This window comes from Schistocerca americana, chromosome X, assembly GCF_021461395.2.
Source record: "Schistocerca americana isolate TAMUIC-IGC-003095 chromosome X, iqSchAmer2.1, whole genome shotgun sequence".
Lineage (NCBI taxonomy): Eukaryota > Metazoa > Arthropoda > Insecta > Orthoptera > Acrididae > Schistocerca > Schistocerca americana.
This window is the reverse complement of record NC_060130.1, coordinates 105,207,909-105,231,697: the sequence shown is the minus strand read 5'-3', so window position 1 is coordinate 105,231,697 and position 23,789 is coordinate 105,207,909. Positions and strand designations below refer to the sequence as shown.

Below are 23,789 nucleotides of genomic sequence, written 5' to 3'. Positions count from 1 at the left end.
GATTCCATATTTTCAGGTTTCCAGACGGCTTTTGACACTGTTCCTCACAAGTGTCTTCCAACCAAACTGCGGGCTTATGGAATATCGCTTCAGTTGTGGGACTGGATTAGCGATTTCCTGTCGGCTAGGTCACAGTTTGTAGTAATAGACGGAAAGTCATTGAGTAAAACAGAAGCAATATCCAGCATTCCCCAAGGAAGTGTTGTAAGCCCTCTATTGTTCCTGATCTATATTAACAACATAGGAGACAATCTGAGTAGACCTCTTGATTGTTTGCAGATGATGCTGTCATTTACCGTCTTATAAAGTCATCACGTGACAAAAACGAATTGCAAAAGAAAATTTAGAAAAGATATCTGAATGGTGCGAAAAATGGCAATTGACCCTGAATAAAGAAAAGTGTGAAGTTATTCACATGAGTACTAATCACTGGCAGAACGCTTAGAAGGTGCAGCAGGTCTACTAGAGAGACTGCTTACACCACACTTGTGCACCCTATTCTGAAGTATTGCTGTGCAGTGAGGGATCCACATTAGGTGGGACTGACGGATGACATCAAAAATGTTCAAAGAAGCATAGCTCATTTTGTATTATTGCAAAATAGGGGAGATACTGCCACAGGCATGATACGTGAATGGGAGTGCCAATCCTTGAATCAAAGGAGTTTTCCATTGCGATGGGATCTTCTCATGAAATTTCAATCACCAGTTTTCTCCTCCAGTTGCAAAAACATTGTTGGCACCCATCTACCTAGGGAGAAATGATCATCACAATAAAATACAAGAAATCAGGACTTGCACAGGTAAATTTAAGTGCTCGTTTTCCCGGGTGCCGTTAGAGAGTGGAATGGTGGAGACAGCTTGAAGGTGGTTCAAACCTCTGCCAGTCACTTTATTGTGAATAACAGAGCAATCATGCAGATGTAGCTGTGAAAATCCACAAGGTTTCATGAAATGGACAACCCAAGTGCAGCTTCATTTGAAATTTGTGATATTTTACTGTGGAGCAACTTCATGTGCTTTAACATACTTCGTGCACTCACGGGTAAGCACTTCTGTCACTACACCTTGAGATAATCATTCTTCACAAATTCTAATGTATGATAGTGACCACATTTTGGCACAGAACTTTTTTCGCCCCCTGGGACAAGCTAAAAGTTATTCCTTTTGCTGTCTCTGTTTCATGTTTCTATTGTCAATCCGGTATCGCTGATCTGCAGTGCGGTATGACATTTTCTCAGCCAGAGAAATTGCTTCTCTTTTGAACTTTATGGTATGGTGAACACGCTTCATCATTGTGTATTTAACCTGGTGCTTTACAGGAGTACTAAAATAGACTGAAACAAATGGTGAAATCTGAATATACCAGCTGCAAATGTTGTAGCAAGCGCTATTATTGGCCTAGGGGTCAGTGGAAGAAACACAGATGAAGTTGGGTGAGAGGAAGGGGGAATTTGGTGCAGCAGAAAAGTTTCACCTATTGCTTGCAATGTGGATAACATGATTCGTATCAATCATCTGCTGCGGTAGAAATCTCACAGAAGTAACAAGGTTTCATAAAAGCTCATTTATAAGAATGCTTATGTCCAAATGCGGAACTTATTTGTATTCATGAATATGAAATCAAATAAAGCAAATGAAAAACTTATTCTTGTGACATTGTGAATATTGGCAGCATTGAGAAATGGGTCAATACACATCTACGGAGACAGCTTATGAACAGAGCTGGACCTGTCAAAATGTAAAACTGTACTTGCCAGGCTTGCCAGCTTCTGCAGGGTCCTTAAAAGTGTCTGATTTGATGGAGTCTGTGTCAAGAGTGTTTACTTTTATTGGTATGACTATTTGAAAAACTGCTAAATTCAAAGATGAGCTATATTAAATTGGAATTTCCCCATGACGAAAAATAATTAACTTTCATTTAACACTCCGTTCCCAAAACTCTTAACTCAAGGGCTTCTGTGGCAAAATAGCTATCGTATTTACTTGATTATAAGATGGTATTTCTCAAAGTCATCATTCGAAAACTAAGAGATTGTCATATATTAGCATATGAAACTATTTCTGCTGAGGTCATCATGTTTACATTGTTAACATTGTTTAATAGATAGATACAGGCATCGTCTTACATTTACTGGTAGGGGTTGGACTTAGTGATGTCATAGGCAGATTTATTTTGAAAAATTCAGAAGGATGAGTAGGGCAAATGATACTCATGCTCAAACAGGTTTGATTATCTTGATACACTGAAGAGCTCGATATGATATCGACCTTGCTCGAACAATCACGTGACATTTGATTTACACAGTGCTGCTGAAAGGGATGCATGAGAAACTGTGAACAGCCACCACAAGAATTTAATGCTATTGTCTTACAAACTCTTCTTATATTCAAATAAGTATGAAATAAAAGTTCTCACACCGTTCAAACATTTATGGGGCTTGTTAAGCAAAGTTAGCATTGAAAGACGAAAATGTTGCCCTTCAAGAAATGTTACTTCAATCTGAGCGCAAGTCAGTATTTGGTTTGATTATGACATACTGTAATGTTTTACCAGGTGGGTTGCAAATGAGAAATTTGTTCACTGTTCACATATTAGAATAGCAGGTAAAAACATTACCACCTCTTAATCAGGTTTAGAACAAGATAGTGACATTCAGGTGAAACAAGAAAGAAAACTAACCTAGAATTAAATGTCTAACAAACAACAGAAATCAAATTGATAATAATTGTTATCACGAGACTAAAAGGAAGACACCTTTTGGAGGTAGTACCATCAGACATAACTAGAACGTGGTGCAAGCAGAAGTTTGAGAATTTAACTGAATTGTGATTGCAGTCTTCTAGTTATCTATTAGTTGATGGTGCTGCATATGACCTTACCCTAGAAGATATTGCAGTTCGTTTTTCACATCTGCTCAGCACAGTATTACAGAAGGGCAGGAGGGGAAACAACGATACTGGCTTGGCTGGGAATAGGATGGGTACAAGGAGGGGAGTAGTGAACAGACAACAAATTAAGTCATGCTGCTAACCATGGGAACCTATACCATTGCAGTTTGCCTGAATCCTTTTCAGTTGAGTTTAAAACTGGACAGACACGTGTTATACATTTCTGCAGGAGAGGGAAGGTCTCTGGATGGTAAAGGAAATGAATTGTAATTCTTTAGGACAATTCATCTGCCTACAAAAATAATTTATGGTTTCGAAACTGAGTTATTTGAGTTCTGAATTTGTGGAGTACCTACTATATTTGACATTCCAAAACCCACACCAGTCATTATCTAAATATAATGTGGTTGGAACTTTTTTGAATCCAATGAAGAGCTTACAACAGTATGTAGCTTGGTAGTTAGCAGATCTTCCAGAATGTAAGTTAAGGGATGCAATCTCCTCACTTTACAGAGTGTTGTGACATCATTGTGAGGCTGAGGATTTTTCCTTGCCATTGACATTCCAACAGTTGCCATATGCCCATCTTCAGTATTGTGCAAGCTACATTCTTTAGCTGTAGTGATCATATTTTACAAATAGTGGTTTGCATCCCAGTAATTGCTTGTTTGCAAATAATCCTGTGCTGAATTATCTATGCATTATTCAGTAGTTGCCTGAAAATTGTTTTTGATTAAATTTTCATGTAATGATATTGCCTTGAATACTTTACTCAGCTTTATTTTCAGTAATGATAAAGTGCTGAAATATCTTCATGGCATTTTAGTATTTATTGTTGTACTGCAGCTAACATGATAGAACTATATTTTGTGTGTATTTCTTATCATTTTTTCAGGAGGAAATTTCAGACAAAGAGACAAAGATTTCAGCTTTACAAATGGAGATTGCAAGTATAGAAAAGACAGAGTTTGAAAGAAGAGCAGAAGCACAAGAAATTGAAGGTGATATTGATGTCAAACAGAGAACTATTGCAGAATATAAAGGCAAATTTCCTGGAATGAAAAAGACGGTAAGTTGGTAATTAGTTTTACATTTTTGGTTTGTAGCTTAATAATTGGAAAAGTTACTTCTATTAGTCCTCTCATTCCCTCATATCTTTAGGGAAAAAATTGTTCTTCATTGTTGAATTGGAGCTGGGCGATTAATTTCTTGTGATTTTTTTGCAATGTTATATTCTGTTTCTGGCTTCAGTCAGTTTTGTCTGAATATTCGACAACTGACTGCCATTAGACAAGTATTTATCTATCTTGCTATGCAATGAATTAATATGAATTTCTTTATAATCTGAACCAAGTAAGAACTAAATGTTAGAAAAACAATATGTGAAAATGAGCTAAATTAGTGAAAATAATTTTGGACACTTTTTTGTGGTTTATAAATGTCCAACACTGCATCTTGAAATATCCAGTTTGGCATAATGCTCCCGCAAAAGTCATATTTTCTGTCTACATTAATTAAAACAATAAATACCCTAGTTTCAATCATGTAGAAACTAAAACTCCTTTTTGAGCATTGCGTCAGCATAGTTTTTATTGTGATGAACAGATTCCCTCCAAAATTACTTCCTTGTAATGCTAATAACACGGGAAACCACATTATAAAAAACTTACCTTTATTCCAGGGAACAGATGCCTTACCCTCTTTTTTTTTCCCATGAAATATTCTCATATGAGTCATGAACAAGGATTAAGATTTAACTGTACTTCATTTGATACTAAGTAATCATTATAAAGTAAAAGGTATCTTCCATACAGAGTGAATCTTTCACTGCAGCTGTGAATTTATTGTTTATACTGTACACCTAACTATTAGGTCATTAGCATTAAAAAACTGTACTCGTATTATTGCTCTGTGTTCATTTCAGCTAAAAAAAATATTAAAGATTCCATTTGTTGTATCAGTGGTGTCCTTGCTGAAACAGTTTGCAATAGTAAACAGCTTATTGATTATGTGTCTTTGGGTGATTAATGAAATGCTCTGAACACTTAGCTGCAACAAATGATATCGACAAGCTTTTAGCCCAGTTCTTTTTGTACTGTGTTTCGGCACACTAAAATACTTCCTACTCTATATGGAGATGCTATTACATGCCTATATCAAACATTCTGTATATACTGCCCATTTATTGATTCTATGCACCTATCCCTATTACTTACTCTGTGGTTGATTATTTTTATTGATTGGTATGGAATAATAGTAATGATATAAACATCACAAGTGTTTTTTTTATTCCCTTCATGATTTTTCCTCATTAAAATTACATTTATATACTCAAATAACTTCCGGGTTTGGTGCCGGGTGACGTCGTCGACCATCGCCGATATTTCGACAGCAGCACACCCTGCCATTCTCAAGGCACAAATGCAGGGAGGAAGAAATGTGCGAGGAAATTTAATACCTTGGCTCACAGAGGAGAAGCAAGGAAGGTACCACACACAGAACAAGTGTCAACACAAACAAAGATAACCAATATCAGAAATACCGATAGTAACTATTAATCAACAGGTGAGGTAGCACTAATTCTGTCCCTGTTTTTTGATGAGAGAGCCGGATTCCAAGCAGCATTTAAACAAAATCCACCATCTCTGTTAATAAGGTTGCTTGATAGTTTGATTTCAACTGCTTCCTTAATAACACTATCCCAATAGCTGGACGTGCAAGCCAGAATCTCCGTGTTGTATTCCATAGGATGACCGGTGTCAAGGCAATTTTCTGCAATGGCGGATTTGCTTGGCTGTTGTAAGCGTGTGTGGTGCTTATGTTCAATACACCGGTCTTCCACAGTCCTGATTGTCTGACCAATATATGACATGCCACAACTGCAAGGAATGCGATAGACACCAGCCTTACGCAAACCAAGATCATCTTTCACGGACGCCAACAGGGCCTTAATCTTAGAAGGTGGTCGAAAAACACATTTCACATCATATTTCCACAAAATACTGCCAATTCTGTTGGAATTGGTGCCTACGTAAGGCAAAAAGGTCGTAGACTTAGGTGCCACTTTGTTGCTATAGTCACTCACCTGGTGCACAGAAGAGAGATGGTGAATTTTGTTTAAATGCTGCTTGGAATCCGGCTCTCTCATAAAAAAACAGAGGGACAGAATTAGTGCTACCTTGCCTGTTGATTAATAGTCACCATTGATATTTCTGATGTTGGTTGTCTTTGTTTGTGTTGACACTTGTTCTGTGTGTGGTATCTTCCTTGTTTCTCCTCTGTGAACCGAGGTATTAAATTTCCTTTCACATTTCTTCCTCCCTGCATTTGTGCCTGTCGAAATATCGACAGTGGTTGACGACGTCACCTGGCAGCAAACACGTAAGTTATTTGAACATTCAATTCACCAGGAAAAGATAAAGTATCACATTGTTTACCTCTATGGGGAGGAAATGTATCGTTGCTTGCGGAGGTTGGATAAACTTCGCAGCAGTAGAGTAAGGTTGAAGTGTCAAAATCATAGTGTGGTTCCAACGTTTGCTAAGGTTGTGCACCATATTAATTCTCCTGCCGCCAATCACATCAAGCAACGTGCTGGTTTAGCTCTTGTTCGTGAAAGAATCCACTATACTTGCCGTCAATTAGATTTTGTTTCTAAGGAATTATTTCAGCTTCATTTAATGACGACGTCTAATGTTTCTGCATTTTCTTGGGATTGGGTGGACGGTGCCTCTTTGTCACAGTCTGACTGGGAATTTCAATCTGTAACTGCTTGTCATTCGGCGAAGTTTGAACGTTTCCTTGGCTCAGTGTCTAATTGTAATTTTAATTCTCGACGTTTTGTGATCAATCTCACTGAGAAAACATTTGACGACTCAGCTTTGTCTGTGCTGGGGAAAGGTTTGAACTTCACACAGACACCTAAGAGTTTGCCAGTCGATTTTATTAGTTCTGTCGAACAGGCTGTTCATAAACTACCTTCCGAGGCTGCGGAAGAGGTTAGGAGGGAAGCTTGTTGTGTGTTGACTGGGGCCCGTCCACCCAAGTGTAACTTTACAGCAGCTGATGTGACTGCTTTATGTTCACTCAGAATGGACCCTGATATTATTATTTTACCTGTGGGCAAGGGTAATGCCACTGTTTTGTTGAACAAGCATGATTACATTCAAAAGATGCAATGTCTACTTTCTGATTTGGCGTATCACAGAATCAGTGCTGACCCTACTGAGAGTGTTCAGAGAAAGACAAATAACCTCCTGAAGAAAAGTTCTTTGTCACAGGAGACTATCAAGAGTCTTAATTCTTACTGTGCTGTACCACTTGGATTATATGGCCTCCCTAAGGTCCATAAAGAGGCTGTCCCGTTGAGGCCTATGGTTCCTAATATTGGTGCTCCAACATATCGTGTAGCCAAACATCTTGATAGTGTGTTGAGCCCACTACTAGGTAGGTGTGAACACCACATTAAAAACTCTGCAGATTTCTTACGTGGATTGCAGGGATTGCGTGTGAGTGACTGATATTTTAGTCAGTTTTGATGTAGTTTCTCTTTCCACTCGCGTCCTCTCTCTGATTCGTTACAGCTAGTTCAGATTAAGTTTGGTATAGAGTTAACAGATTTGTTTCGACGTGTGCTGACTTCCACTTACTTTTTATTCAATGGTCAGTACTACGAACAGACTGATGGAGTTGCAATGGGAAACACGTTGTCACCTATTGTGGCCAATTTGTTTATGGAGAACTTTGAGGAACGTGCATTGGAGTCAGCGACCTTGAAACCTGCGTGTTTTTTCAGATATGTAGAAGATACTTTTGTTGTTTGGCCTCACCGTAGTGAGAATTTAAATAGGTTTTTGGGACACCTGAATTCAATCCACCCGAATATTCAGTTCACTATGGAGGTGGAAAAGAATGGATGTGTTGGTCAAAAGGAAGACTGGTGGTACATTGCGACATTCTGTTTATAGAAAGCCCACTCACACTGACTTGTATCTGCGAGCTGATAGTTGTCACCATCCAGCTCAGCATGATGGAGTACTTTGTACCTTCGTTCACAGGGCCCACGTTATCTCATACCCTGAAAGTTTGGCAGCTGAGCTATCACATCTTGAAGTCACCTTTCGTCAGAATGGTTATAGTGAGAGGCAGATCAAACGTGCGTTGCGCTATCAGCCTTCTGTGCAACTGGGGAGTGACAATAGTAACGAAGTGGCACCTAAGTCTACGGCCTTTCTGCCTTACGCAGGAAGCATTTCCATCATGATTGGCTGTATTTCGCGGAAATATGATGCAAAATGTGTTTTTCGACCACCTTCTAAGATTAAGGCCCTGTTGGCGTCTGTAGAAGGTGATCTTGGTTTGCGTAAGGCTGGTGTCTATCGTATTCCTTGCAGTTGTGGCATGTCATATATTGGTCAGACAATCAGGACTGCGGAAAACCGGTGTATTGAACATGAGCGTCACACACGCTTAAAACAGCCGAGCAAATCCGCTATTGCAGAAAATTGCCTTGACACCGGTCATCCTATGGAATACAACAACACGGAGATTCTGGCTTGCACGTCCAGCTATTGGGATAGTATTATCAAGGAAGCAGTTGAAATCAAACTATCAAGCAACCTTATTAACAGAGATGGTGGATTTTGTTTAAATGCTGCTTGGAATCCAGCTCTCTCTCTCTCTCTCTCTCTCTCTCATCAAAAAACAGAGGGACAGAATTACTGCTACCTCACCTGTTGATTAATAGTCACCATCGATATTTCTGATGTTTGTTATCTTTGTTTGTGTTGACACTTGTTCTGTGTTCGGTATCTTCCTTGTTTCTCCTCTGTGAACTGAGGTATTAAATTTACTTGCACATTTCTTCCTCCCTGCATTTGTGCCTTTGAGAATGGCAGGGTGTGCTCCTGTCGAAATATCGGCAGTGGTCGACAACGTCACCCGGCAGCAAACCTGTAAGTTACTTGAACATTCAATTCGCCGGGAAAAGTTAAGGTCTCTCACATTTGTATACTGCTCACTCATATTGCATTAACTCTTATATGCAGTAATGTCCATTGGCATGCTGTTTTGACAAACCACATTTACAGTGTCAGAAAATATGGAAAGTGTTTTTATACATTGCCTTTGTTATTTTCAGATGAAGTCCTTAAAAATGAACCCAATTCCTGGTGAAACAGTAAACCTTCAGCTTCCTACTTTGACAGATGAGCAAATTGACCAACTCGATGTAAGCCAACTGCAGTATAAGCTTGCTGTATTGGAAGGTACACTACCACAAGAGAAACCCGATTTTGCAATATTAGAGGAGTACATGGCAAAGGTGAGGATAAGTTGCGTTGAATAGTGTGTGTTTGTACATAACCATTGCTTAGAAGTGGTATTCATGCCCTTTCGTTAAATAGTTAAGATTTTTCAGCTTATATGCTGAGTTGTGTGATGACTGAACAAATGTTAACACTGTTGCAATGAAATTAACTGTCCAGGAGAGGCTGTTCCTGGAACGTTTTGCAGAGCTTGATGAGGTTAGGCTGTTACAAGAAAAAGCTCTTTTTCTCTATGATGAAGCAAGAAAACAACGCATTCTGGAATTTATGACTGGATACACTATCATAACCAGGAAACTGAAGGAACTGTATCAGATGATAACCCTTGGTGGGGATGCTGAATTTGAGCTTGTTGATTCAATGGATCCCTTCACAGAAGGAATAGTTTTCAGGTAACATTTGTGGTACAGGGTTTCTTAAACTGCTTGTACGTTAAGCACTTTGTTCTTCTAACAATATACTTTTCTAATGGGATTATGTTTTACATGTCAGATATGGTGTAGCAGCTGCAGATAAATTTATTGGTTTTTATACTTCCATAAATAAAAAGTTACTGCCTTTTGTATAACAGTAATCGTGCATTTGTAAATGGTCAATCATATTAAATATTCTGCTGTGCTGTTGATGACTGAATGTCCCAACTATACCTGGAGTTGTTACCATTATTCCTTTCATTATTTATATTCCACCAACATTTTCCATTACTCTAGTTGCTTCTATAATAAAAGTATTGCCAAGTGTACATGGTTCCCAAATAAACTGTGTTTAGGTTGTGAAATGGGGGCTATGTTATTTTCTGTTAAAATAATGAAGAGACCGCACCCAATTGAACTTTTGTAATCTCTTTATATTTATGATACGTGAAGCTCACAACTCAAATTACACTGGCCAACAATGAAAATGCTTCGGGCTCACAAATAATTAATTTGCATGTATTTCCATCTGCTGAATTAAAAACTCACGATAAAAATGACAAATTAGGTACTGCTTTGGAGATAGACATTTCATTTTTATAGTCAACATTTTGAGTTTTGGGGAAATTTTGTTTTTGGAGTTGGCACATCTGTCCAATAACAAAACACAAATGCTCTTAAGCTGTTTGTAAGTCATAAACATAGATACTGTTGCTCTGACTGAGTTTCATATAGTTTCTGCTGTAACTGAAGCAGAATTTCTAGTTTTAGAGTACTTTTGTAGTGTAAAATTCATAAAAATTCCACAACAATGTGTAAATAAGATGAATAATTTATGTTACATTCTTGGTGAAATAACATTTTCCTCACAGAAACACAATCTGATGCCTCTTGTGAAAACTGCCTATCAGCATTATTTCAGTATGAAAGTAGGGCACCAGGATAAGTCTTGGGTTCCACATACATGTTGCAATGCATGTTCAGTTACACTGCAAGAATGGCTGAAAAATAAGAAATGATCTATGGCTTTTGCTGTGCCTGTGGTTTGGTTTGCGCCTACAAACCATACAGATGACTGCTTCTTCTGTTTGACTCCACCTATAAAGGCAGGATTGTCTATGAAGAAAAGAACTGTTCAGTACCAGAGTCTTTGATCTGCTAATTGACCTGTTCTGCATTTGGGTAGTTTACCAGTTTCTACTCCACCTGAAAATAGTGTGCTTGAAGTAGGAAATAAAGACAGTGTGTAACAATGAGAAGAAGAACCAGAACCAAGCAAGCCTTCCACATCCTGTGACCCTGATTTTGAGGGAAATGATGATAAAACACACAGACTGAGTCAAGTGGAATTGAGTGATCTCATTAGAGACCCTGAGCTGTCAAAGGAGAAGGTAGAAATTCTTGGGTCTCACCTACAGCAATCGAATTTTCTTGAACATTATGTCACAGTCTCACAGTACAGAAAAGTCACATGGAACTGCTTCCCTTTTTGGAGAAGAAAAACAATCTTACTTGATGCGATATTAATGGCTTGATGAAATCTCTGAGCTTGAACCAAGATCCAACTGAATGGGGCTTATTCATAGACTCCTTCAAGCTTAGTTTGAAAGCTGTGTTACTTCACAGTGGCAGCCATCTTTCTTCTGTTCCTGTTGGTCATGCAGTTCACATGAAGGAAACGTGCAAATATGACAGCGCTCCAAACCTAAATCAAAATCGTGAACACAAGTGGAAAATCTGTGGTGACTTAAAAGCATTGCCATACTTTAGGAATGCAACTGGGGTACACAAAACATTGCCACTTCTTATGTATGTGGGACAGTAGGGATAGGAAATCGTATTATGTTAAAGCAGACTAGCCTGCGAGAAATCTTAAGCCTAGTGAGAAAAATTTCATACCCAAGCCTCCCATGGACTCAAAAGATGTTATTCTTCCACCCCTGCATATCAAGCTGGGTTGGATGAAAAATTTTGTCAAGGATTACAAGCCAAGGACAGGCATTTAAGAACATAAGAGAAATTTCTGAAGTTAAGTGATACAAAAGCTAAAGGAAGGTATTTTCATTGAGCCCGAAGTTTGAGAACCTATAAAGGATCCTGTATTTGACCACGTTTTGGAGGGGAAAGATAAGGAAGCTTGGGAAGCCTTAAAGGGAGTTGTTCGTGGATTTTTAGGCAGTGAGAGCTCATATACTCACTTGGTGAGAGTGGTCTTGCGAAAATACCATAACTTTGGATTCAACATGTACCTTAAAATCCATTTTCTCCACTCCCACCTAGACTTTTCCCTTCCTAGTTGTGGAGCTGTCAGTGATGAACATGGAGAAAGATTCCATCAGGATATTTCTGTTATGGAACAAAGATACCAGGGCCATTGTAATGAAGCAATGTTTGTGGATTAATGTAGGTTTTTGTGTAGGGATGCTCTGGAACTCTGTTACAAGAGGCAAGCTAAAATACAATTTCATGCAGCTACCACATGGTTCTCTTCAGACCCAACCATCTGTGAGGTATTCTTCCAGCAATTTAGAACTCTTAAAGTATAACTACCATTTTAAAAAATTCAAATATACTTTCAATGTTGTTAGCACATGTAATTGAACTGTCTTTTTCTCTTAATCTGTTAATGTGGAATGTATCCACCTAGTGTGTATCACAGAAACTAGAGCTAAGGAAAATTTTTCATTCTCACATTAGTTTTACTTGACCCCCCCCCCCCCCCCCCCCCCCTTGCCAGTGTTATCTGCCAAAGCTGTTAAATGTAGTTCTCAAAAATTCTCGAGTAATGTTGATTTTTTTTTTTTGGGAAGCAGCATGATTCTGTGTTAGTGTGCCGGGCTGTCATGTGGGTGCTGGGTTCAATTTCTGACAGATTCATATTGTTAATGAAAGTGCATGTTCTGCAAGCAGTTCCGTGAAGTGTAAACTACACGAAGATGGGGAAAATAATAGGTGGCTCGAGTCTTGTTCCATTCTTCTTCTGTTTTCCATTCAGTTCTAGTACCTACTTCAATTGAATATAAAATTCACCAAATATATGCTAATTAACGCTCCTGTCATTTTTATAAAAATGGCTGTCTTCTTACTTCTTATTACATATTGAAAACGAAAGTTGTTTCCATTGCGAATATGAATTCTTAATTACTGATCTTTTATGGAAGATGTTTAAATAAAAAAATCTCAAATTAACTTTTTTTCCAATCTTTGTGTGTTTTACACTTAACAGAAATACTTACAGACGTTCAAAAATTTGAATCCATTGGGAATCGAACCCAAGTCACGGCTCTTCCCTCCCCCCTGTCCCCCCTCCCCCTCTTTTTGTTGGAGGCAAGTGCACTATCACCGAGCCAATTTCTTTATTGAAAGAAAAATACCTTAGTTCAGCATATTACAGATGATTGGACAACTGCAAAGACATTTTCTCAAAAAAATTTTAGAGTTGCTGCGAACTGGTGTGGGGGATTGATATTTAAGTTCTCAACTTCACGTACCATAAATATAAAAATAAAAACAAAATCAGTTGCTGTGTGGTGTAGTAGTACCAGGTGTTACTATTTTAACAAATTTCCCTGTATGTGCTACTGTCCACAGAAGACTTCATTTAACAGTGCAAAGTTTGATATTGAAGTACACAGTTTTGTTCACTTTAGAATGCCAATACAATACAACCCTGCTTTTACTTTCCAGGAATTGTTTTCCTGCTGTTCACAACTTTAATACTTTTGTCAAATTTCCTATGCTCACAATGTTAATTTACACCCTTTTTGCATTAACATATTTTTAACTTTTATATTATTTATGCTTCATGAGACATTTGTGGGGGAAAACATAAAATGACACTGACATGATGTTGACTTTTAAGTTACACTGTTAACTTTCTTTAGTGCTGGGTGCAGAATTAGAACTGATAAGTCAAAACAATTTGTGACACTACTGCTTTATCTTCTGCTGCTGCCAAGCTCTACTTGGCTTGGTGGCTGACAGGAGTAACTGTTTCAATAGAAGCCTGAAGGTGGACTTGGCTTGGTGGCTGACAAGAGTAACTGTTTCAATAGAAGCCTGAAGGTGGTGTGCCTTCAGACAAACATTCATTTGTCTTGTCACTGCCAAACTCAGTTTTCAGTACTATGTGCTATACAAAATAGTAGTATGTCGACATCATAATAGTCGTATTGTTTCAGTGATAACTTCACCTTGTGTTGATCCTATGCACAGTATTTGTAACTAATTATATAGCTTTGTTCATCATTTGTGTATGCAGTGAACACAGTGTCATCCACTAGCTAAAGTTGACTACGTTGGGTGTGCTAGCAAAGCTGGCACTACAGACCGGGGTGATGCGATATCAATTGATGCTGCTATTCCCATCAACCGCTGTACTGAAACAGAGACTGTGTTTTGGAAAATGAAAGTAAGTTTGCCAATTTAAAAAGGTGAAATTGCTCGTCACTCTAAATAACGCGATGATCGAAGAAATTACAAAGAACCGGTTTCAGGCAGAACGCACTTCAGTCATCCCTGTGAACAGCACAATATTCAAAAAGGTATTGAAGTTCATAAATATGCTTCGAACAGAGGACTTCTCCACATTTTACGAGTGGATAGGTTCAAGAAACAGTGTAATGTAGTGTACAAAACTGTATGTGATAAGGATACAGTGTAAACATAAAATCTGTTATTGAATGGTGGAGTGGTAGATTACAAAACTTCTAAAGCAGTTTAAATGGAAGGACATTTTCAACATAGAAAAAACTAGTTTCCTTTTAAGCATCCTTCCAAATGAAACACTTCATCTTTAGAGGTGAAAATTGCCATGGAGGGAAACAAAGTAAAGTTTGCCTTACAGTAAAACTAGGTACAAATGCTGACAACTCTGAAAAAATTACAATTTTTGGCTGCTGAATAAAAAGCACATTGTCATAAAAATGTAAAAACATTGCCTGCGAACAACAGTGCAAAAAAAAGTATGGATGACATGAGAATTATTTAAAAAGCAGATTTGTTTGCCTTGGTGCGAGAATAGGAACAAATTGTCTTGTTGGTGGACCGTTGCCCTGCACATTCAAAAAATATAAGTATAATGTGCAGTCAGTCTCACCAAACTGCGCAAGCAAAGTAAAGCCCTTCGATTTGGGTATTATCCATGCTGCTTCCAGAACATACCACAAGAAAGCCGTTGTGCAGAAGCAATTAACTGTGGAGGCTGGGAAAGGCCCAGCCTTCCTTCAAGTGTCAATTTTAGGTGCTTTGAACTATATTGCCAGGATATAGACGGACACCTTCACCTCTATCTCAAACTACTTTCAGATAGCTGGATTCATTCAAGCATACCAAGGAAATGAATCTGACATACCAGATCTGAGTAAGGGTGATAACACAGAAAATTTACTTGCTTCGTCACAGGAAAAGCTGCAGTTGGAGCATCCAGTGAAAGATTTCGTACACATTGATGACAACATTGTCACTGTTTGAAAGTTTGTGTGTGTGTGTGTGTGTGTGTGTGTGTGTGTGTGTGTGTGTGTGTTGAAGATACAAAATTATTTGGCGATAGAATTGTTTTTCTTTTTAATGCTGTACATTGTTAAAACTGTTTCATGATCGACTACAGACAATGAAATTACACTGCTCCTTCCAAATGAACTAGTGAAGTTGGAGTATTTACACTAGTTTTCTCATAGTTCCCAGTGTTTGGTCTGTCAATTTCCACCTTGTGTTGTTACCCAGTTTCTAGTAGATGCTTAAATATTTTTGTTCTTACTTACTGTGTACTTCTTTCCCAGTTTACAGTACAATGTATAAAAAGCTGCTAGTTGTAGGTATTTGCAACTGGGAAGAATTTAGTGAGAATAAAACTCAACACACTACACAAGAAATGTATTCAAAGTTTTGACAGTTATTTATCTTTATCATAGTGTTCGGCCACCACAGAAGTCATGGAAGAACATATCAAATTTATCAGGTGGTGAGAAAACACTGTCATCACTTGCACTGATATTTGCTCTGCACTTTTACAAACCTTCTCCATTGTTTGTTATGGATGAAATCGATGCAGCATTGGACTTCAAAAATGTGTCAATTGTGGGTAATTACATTAAGGTAAGCTTGCATTTGTTGTTATTAATCTATTGTGAAGACAATTACCATATGAAATATATTGTAGATGATATATCGAAACAGATAGTTTCAATCATGTAAATTTTCATTCTTTCATCCATAATGCACTTAAAAAACAAAAAAAAGTTGAGCCCCTAGTTAATCCAGAAACACTTTCTTTTTCCTTGGTCAAGCATTTTGTCAACGAAGTTTGTTTTTTAAAAACATGGTATTAACAGATGCAATTTGTTTTCATTTACTTCTAGAATTGCATTTGCATAATGCAGATGTAATAGGTTTTTGGAAACCAGCAGTGAGATGAGGTGGTTTTGAGTTAGACATGAAGTACTGATGGCAATTAAAATATTAAAAGATGTAATGCACATTTATGCATTATCTATATCTGTTCCACAATGTAGGTGCAATGCTCTTCATGGTACGATAGTATATTGTGCGTGTTCAATGCATGCAGGAATAGATTATTTTTTTATCATTCAGTAGAGGCAAATTTGCTTACTATGTCATCAGAGTTTAGAAATATACAAATGTTTCCATTAAAAATCTTAAGGCAATATATGCTTCGAATGTGTGTTGAGTAAAAATTTGTATTTCATTACAATGAACATTAAAACACACTATAATTTCTACGAGTTGAAAATATCATGAATAGCTTTGGAATATTCAATAATGATAGGTTTTGACAGATTATCTAAAACAGTCTTACAGGAAATACCTTTTTATCATAGGAGTTGAAATAGGGCAGATATTTAGCACATAATGAAAGAGTAAATGTAGCAACTCATTAGTAAAGGTTCAGAGTCGTTGAAATTTATGTAAAAAATATGGATAACTTGGTTAGGTTTTTGATGATTACTTCCTCAGAGGTAGGTGTTTGTGTGTGTGTGTGTGTGTGTGTGTGTGTGTGAGGTAGCACAGTGGTTAGCACACTGGACTTGCATTTGGAAGGACAATGGTTCAAAATTGCATCCAGCCTAGGTTTTCCAAGATTTCCATAAATCACTTAAGGCAAATGCCTGGACAGTTCCTTTGAAATTGCATGGCTCATTCCCTTCCACATCCTTCCCTAATCCAAGTGTATGCTCAGTCTCCATTGACCCCGTAGTCAATGGGACATTAAACACTAATCTCCTCCAATGTGGTCTCACGGATAACTAGGCATGGGCAGTGGGAGGTCTGTGGTGGTGCCATCTGCTGGTCGACTCAACATAGGCAGTCACGAACGACCTCAATTTCCAAATCAGTGCGAGGCCAGTAGACAAATCGCTGTGCAGTTACTTTCATGTGGGTTGTGCTCCAGTGGCCATGGTGTAGGAGAGCAAGTATGTGAACTCACAGGAATGGAGGGACAACAGTGACACTGGGGTTATCTGATTCGGTGCTAAGGAGAAGTGTGCCATTGGCAGCTGCCAGCCAGTGATGGAGGAGACAGGACACGTGCCCAACTATCGCACACAAGCTGGACCACATGATGGAGCACAGGATTCTGACAGGTGGCGTGGGCTGTGCATTAGGTAGTTACCGGAAGTCAATTCATCATTTTCTGCAAACGGCCATCAATCTGAAAACAGGAAACCTCATATTTGTCAGGTCCTGTGGGAATGTGCAGTAATGTTGCTGCATTTTCATACTGTGCTTTCAATCTGTAGTGACTCTTATACTGATATGCACTCACAAACAAAGCCCAGTGCTAGAGTCGTTGCGCAGTCCTGTCGGGAAGGTGTGAATGAGGGCCAAAAAGAGCCACAGGTGGCTTACAGTCTGTGATGAGATGGAATTTATGGCCACAGAGGAAGACTTGGAACTTTCACAATGTGTACACAATGGCCAGATCGTCTTGTTCAATTTGAGAATAATTGCATTGTTTGGTTGTCATCTTGTTGGCGCATACAATAGACTGTTCAGAACCGTCAGCATTTTTGTGAGCCAAAAGCTCTTCATCTGGTGTAAAAGTATTGAGGCATGGCAATTTGGTGCAGGTGAAGGCTCTGTTGCAGTCCGCTGACTGAACGAAAGGAATATCCATTTTACACAAGTGTTCTGTATTGGAGAGAAATTTTGAATAACTGGAGTTCTTTCAAGTTGCATAGTGGAGATATTTTGACAATCTGTGCCACATGCTCTTCTATAGGTTTGACTCTGCCCTTCGAAGAATGTGGACCAGATATTTGATTTCTGTGTGAAAAAACTTTGACTTTTGCAAATCCTGTTGCAATTCAGTGAACAGGATACAAAGGTTAGCGAGAGGTTCCTGCTCTGAGGAACCAGTGACAATGACGTCATCAAGGTAGTTTGCTGAACATGGGACATCCTGTGTGAGCTTTTCTAAAAATCTGTCTCTTCAAGGTGCTGAAAGGCAGGCACATGCATCATTATAATGTGAAGGGAGTGTTAACGACCATAATTCATTTAGAGGCAGAATTGAAACAAAGCTACCAAGTAAACTTCAGAAAAACGCACTGCCTTAGCTTCATGAGAATTTCGTTGGTGCATGGATTGCTGTAGCTATCAACTATAAATTGGTGTTAATGATGTACCTAAAATCACTGCACAATTGAAGTGCCCATGTAGGCTTATGTATAACCGCCAGATGTGTAGCCCACTGCCTAGGATGACCTGGTTCAATGATGGCCAGGTTTTGGAGCCTGTCTAATTTGTCCTTGGCATCTTGTTCTAGGGCAAGAACGAGGCCAAGCATGAAAACACTGGAATGGCCATAGGTTTAAGGGTGATGAGAAACCCGTAGTCCATTGCAGCACTCATTCCAAGCAAAAACATGGCCCACAGTTGTGGCAGAGCCTTTCAGACGCCTGGACGGAATGAAGTTAATGAAAAGATTCACAGAATCCTGAGTGATAAGTCCATAAACCGTGAATGTTTAGAGACCAGAAATGTTTTCAGACATCGCACTGTCGCTTGCCAAAAATGTGGTTACCCTTGTGACGTGCTGATACGCAACGTTGGTCATGAACCGGCCACAAAATGGAATGGGGCGGCTCACCATAACCAAATGAATGATGATCTATTAAGGAAAAAGCGGGGCTACGTAAGTGTTGATAAGTTTCAAGATTCAATAACACACTGGCGTTGGTATTGATCTGGAAATGGAATGGTTGGGGACATTTGTGCTCCTTTCTGTGCATTGGTGTAGCAGTACAGACTTAGCAAACTCAACAACTGCGATTGAGGACAAGCCATGCGGATTGCTACAGCAATCAGCTGTCAGGTGGCCTTGTTTGACAAGCCGTGCACCGTACCTGCGGATGTGGGCAGCAGTTATGGGCGTGCGCACGGAAACAGTCAGGTCAGAAGGGGAACCTGTGTCGAATGGGGTACCATCAGACAGTGAACAGCATGAACCCTATGAGCTTGATGAGAGTGCCTGTGAATGACGCTTTTGCAGCAGAAACGCACATACTGATGTGATGTCCACTGTGTCCTCGAACTGTTCTGTTGCTGACAAGACACGTCAAATGCTAGTGTTCAGAGCAGAACTTATGATGGCATTACATATCGGAGTGTCTGCATAGGAATGGTTATGATAAGCAAAAATAAATTTGTACCCCCAACTTAAACTGTGGAGGTTGGCCACCCGAGCCCAATGGGACTGGCCCAGTTTCTTTTGTCACTGGTGAAACTCCATATGGGCAGCAATGATGTGGGTTAGTTTAAGATGTATGCACTTAGCAGCTGACACATTTCAGGAAATGTCACTGGGTCATTCAGTGGAGCAAGTTTTCAAAGCAAATGAAATGTTTTGGCCTCAATCCAAGACAAGAAGAAAGACTTTTGCAAAGACGGATCCTCTGCCAGAAACACTGCGAAATGTTGCTGCAAATGACACGCATAAGCTTACCAGTCTAACTTTGCTTCCTGCAATGATGGAAAAGCTGGGGCAGCACTTAAACTTGTGAAAGGGAGGTGTGTAGGTCTGTGGCTCTTTGTGAATTCCTAACCAACTGACAGAGCAAATCTGTGCGCTGCTGTTGTCGAGTAAGCTGCTGCTGCTGCTGCTGCTGCTGCTGTAACAACTGAACAAGTGCCGAATCCATCATACTCTAGGAATACTGTATTATCTACAAGTTTTTCTTGACAGCACCAACACGCAATTATACAATGACGGTGAGCTGAGCACTGGGCTTACACAAGCATAAGAGAACATTAACTAAGAACACATGTCCAGGTTAAGTCAGATAACATTCAGTGTTCGTCCTACAGTAACAAGTAACTGCTCAAATCTGTGAATGGAACCTTCACTGTGGACAGCTTCACAAGAGTGTGGGACCGCACTGGCAGTGTGCTCCTGGGAACACTCGTCCAGCAGTGGCACTGCCATCAAGTGAAGCAGGTCTCCCCATATTGCCTTCTTGCTGGTGGCAACTAATATGAATGTTGACATCATGGTGGTCACAGATGTGGGCTCACCACCACCAAAAGCTTCTCTGAATTGTGTGGGAACAATAGGTAGGAAAAGATGTGGTATCACCATCTCGAAAATGTGCCTATGAACTGTTGTCCCCACCATATTCTTTGTTGTCACCTTAATACTTTCGTGTGTCTTGTCAAATGAATTAAATATGAAATAAAACTTGAAACTATAAACTAGATTTACAAGGCAACTGAAGTACCTTTAGACATGGCACAAAACATGAAGGTATGTGTAGTCTTTCTGAATGTCGGTCAACCCTCTTGCTTTTCAAAGAACTTATAATGCCAGTGCTGCATTTCCTAGAATCCATTCTATTTACAGGGAATGAATGGAATCTAACCAGATATAACTATGTACAGGAGGTACTGATAATAAAGATGCAAGAAAAGCTGTGTGACTTGATGTCACAGATGGAAAATTGAAAGTATTTTATGTTTGCTTGAAGCAAATGTTTGCTGTGAATAGTATTATATCAAAATTGTTTGAAAATATTTTAGGAAAAATTGAATGTGAATTCACACAGGACACAAGAACACACAATGATCAACTTAAACATTGTAGCCAGCTAACAAAGTGGTATGAACTTGGGATTAAATGCAGACTTTATAGTGAAATGTGTGGAATAAGTTAGGTAATCGTTGTTGTGACAACCTGTTAATTAACTACAATAATATGAACTTCTTTTTGCTTTGCACAGGTAGTGAAGTACATCTGGAGACGTAAGTTAATTGAAACGTTTTGAGTCTGTCTCAAAAGAAAGGTTTCCAATGAGAGTTCTTGCAATATTTTATAAAATAAGATACTTTAAAATTACGAATGTGGTCCAGAAATGTTTAAGCAGATATCGGAGATACATAAGCTGTTCCTTTCCGATTTTGTTTCTAGATTGTACTTAATGAAAATCGGTGTGCTTTGATTTTGTGTTACTTTTCATTTGATTTATTATACTCAAAATTTTCAAACTTTATACTGTGTTATTATGGAACCTGCTTCATTTCAAAGTTGACAAGTCATTATAACTCTTTTTCTGTTTTTGTTTACAGAACCGCACCAAGAATTCACAATTCATAGTTATTTCTTTAAGATCAAATATGTTTGAACTTGCTGATCGTCTTGTGGGCATTTTCAAGGTGTTTGATTGTACAAAAAGTATAACAATAAATCCTGATGTCTATGCGATAGAAGCTCCTGTTCGAAGAGAATTGCTGGAGGAGGAAATTGAATATGAAATTGTAGAAAATGAAAATGAGGAAGCAGTGAAAGATGACGATGGATTGCTGGACCTTCCAAACAACAGAAAAGCACTAAAGAGAAGAGTTAAAGTAAAGAGAATTGGAGATAATGGTGATCAACCTTCACTACAAATTGTGCTCCAAACTGCTTTCAGTGCCATGATGAAGGAACTTGAAAAAAGCTCTCCAGTACTTCCTACCAGACAAGAAATAGAAGAACGAATTCGGAGAAGATCTGGTATTGATGCTGCTTATGATAAAGATGCATATGCTGCATTGATGGAAGAAATGAGGGTCAAGAAGAAGGATCGGAAGAGGGAAGGAACTGGTATTCATAATGGTAAAACAAAAGTAGCCAAAAAAATCTCTTATGCTGATCTAGATCTTCATAACCAAGAAAACCTTATAAAGGATGAAGGCCAGGAGATGAAAACAGAAATTGATGCAGCCAGTCTTAGTGTAAAAGAAGAAATGTCAGACTGACAATTACTGAACGGTACGACACCACACTCAACGGTACACTTCCGGTTGTAATAATTTCCATTCCCTTGGTGCACTTTCCTTTCATTTTATTATGTTGTACATAACACATTTTTATTAATTATGTATGGTTTACAACTTGCAGTACTTGAAGTATGGTGCTTGTACGTTCTTCTGTTTCAAATATTTCACTATATGTGATGGGACTGATAAACTAATTCAAAGACAAACTTTGAATCACAAAAAGATGTGCACTAGTACAAATTACGTTTGGACTTGAAGTTGTAGCTTTGACTATCTGCCATGACCATTAAGATCTCATGGGTGTGACACCAAAAATTGATAGCTGTCACTGTTGATGTAAGTGATAACTTGTCCTCTTTCAACACTCCAGAAAAAACTGTACATTTTTTGGTAATGATCACTAGTTGGAATGAAAACATAGAAACTGTATAACCTAGAATCCAGTGTGCAATGAAAGTAGAAAATTAGCTATTACTCATATATAAAATATATGGAATACACACAGAAATCAAGTAGTTTTCAAAGCAGTTTGTAATGTAGTGACACTGCTTTTCATTTAAAAAGGTAATAAATGCTCTTTTTGTGATCTCGGTGAAAAATTGATGTCCTTGTTAGATTAAATATTCATCTAAGATTAATTTTGATGTGCTTCACTTTAAAAACAACTTTACAGTGTTACAGCTATCACTGTTGATGTAAGTGGTAACATGTCCTCTTTTTAACACTCCAGGAAAAACTGAATTTTTATGCTCATCATCACTAGATGGAATGAAAACAAACTATTACCTTAGATTCAAGCATGCAATGAAAGTAGAAAATTAGTTATTATTGGTATATAAAATTTGTGGAATTGACACTGAAAAAATGTAGTTTCAAAAGCAGTTTTTAATGTAGTAAGACTGTTTCTGTGAAACTAAATAATAAATGCTGTCTGTGTAAAAAAAAATTGATGTCTTTATATTAAATATTCAATGAAAATGCATTTTGATATGTTTTACTTTAAAAACAACTTTACACTGACTGTAGTGCATGTGTACATTTTACATATGCTTGTATAACTTCACGCACATGTTGAGTGAGACCCAGATCGAACCTGTACTGAGAATTAATGACCATTGTTCTTGTACATGGACTAACTTGAGTGAGGGGCATAGGTGGGTTTCCATGCTCATTTAGGCAAATGCCAGGATGGTCCCTAATCTCTTGACTTGGAAAAGGTGATATACAAACAGATAAATACAAATACATACGTATTCAGAGCACACCTGAATAACCTCTCTCAGAGAATTGTGATACGAAATAATAATATAAAAATGAATTTGTCATTTTAGGTAGGAGAGCCCCTAATGACAGTATAACCATTAGGAAAGATAATGGTAACTGAGTTGGATTATTCTGAGAACAGCCAAATTGAAGCAAAGAAATTCAGTTCAATCCATACATGGCTGTGTTTATTATTACTATTGTTGTTGTTGTTATTATTGTTTAGTGTCTATACCATTAAGTTAACTAATTCAAGGTGGTCATTATGAATCAGATCACTTGCAGTAAATGTACTCAGTCTTTCAGCAACTACATAGCTCTTGTTAACCACAAGACATTACAATAATATGCTCTTGTAACCAATAAAGATAAAACAGCTTCATACTTCAGTGCTGCTTTGGTTCTCCATGCGATATTGTACTCCAATAATGTTGCTAGTAGGTATGATAACCAGAAAACCAGTCACTCACCTGTTTTGGTAACAATGATACAAAAACTATAATTTCTCTGTTATAGTCTCATTTAAGGTACGTGAGACTTGATGTTTAAGGTCCAGCATTGAGGCATTCAAGGTTGCGTCAAGTACTGTCTGCAGGTACATTGCTCTCTGTGTTGATAGA

At 38.3% G+C, this 23,789-nt stretch overlaps 1 protein-coding gene across 1 annotated transcript in view; it reads left to right on the top strand.

Moving 5' to 3' along the window:
* LOC124554672 (structural maintenance of chromosomes protein 4-like) overlaps positions 1 to 23,558 on the top strand; it is a 261,721-nt gene extending 238,163 nt beyond the window's left edge. Inside the window, exons 17-21 of the mRNA XM_047128292.1 lie at positions 3,787 to 3,960; positions 9,031 to 9,213; positions 9,377 to 9,609; positions 15,543 to 15,726; positions 21,214 to 23,558. Of these exons, the coding sequence (XP_046984248.1) occupies positions 3,787 to 3,960; positions 9,031 to 9,213; positions 9,377 to 9,609; positions 15,543 to 15,726; positions 21,214 to 21,885 (1,446 nt within the window). The 3' untranslated portion in view covers positions 21,886 to 23,558. The remainder of the gene's footprint in view (positions 1 to 3,786; positions 3,961 to 9,030; positions 9,214 to 9,376; positions 9,610 to 15,542; positions 15,727 to 21,213) is intronic.
* The last annotated feature ends 231 nt before the right edge of the window (positions 23,559 to 23,789 follow it).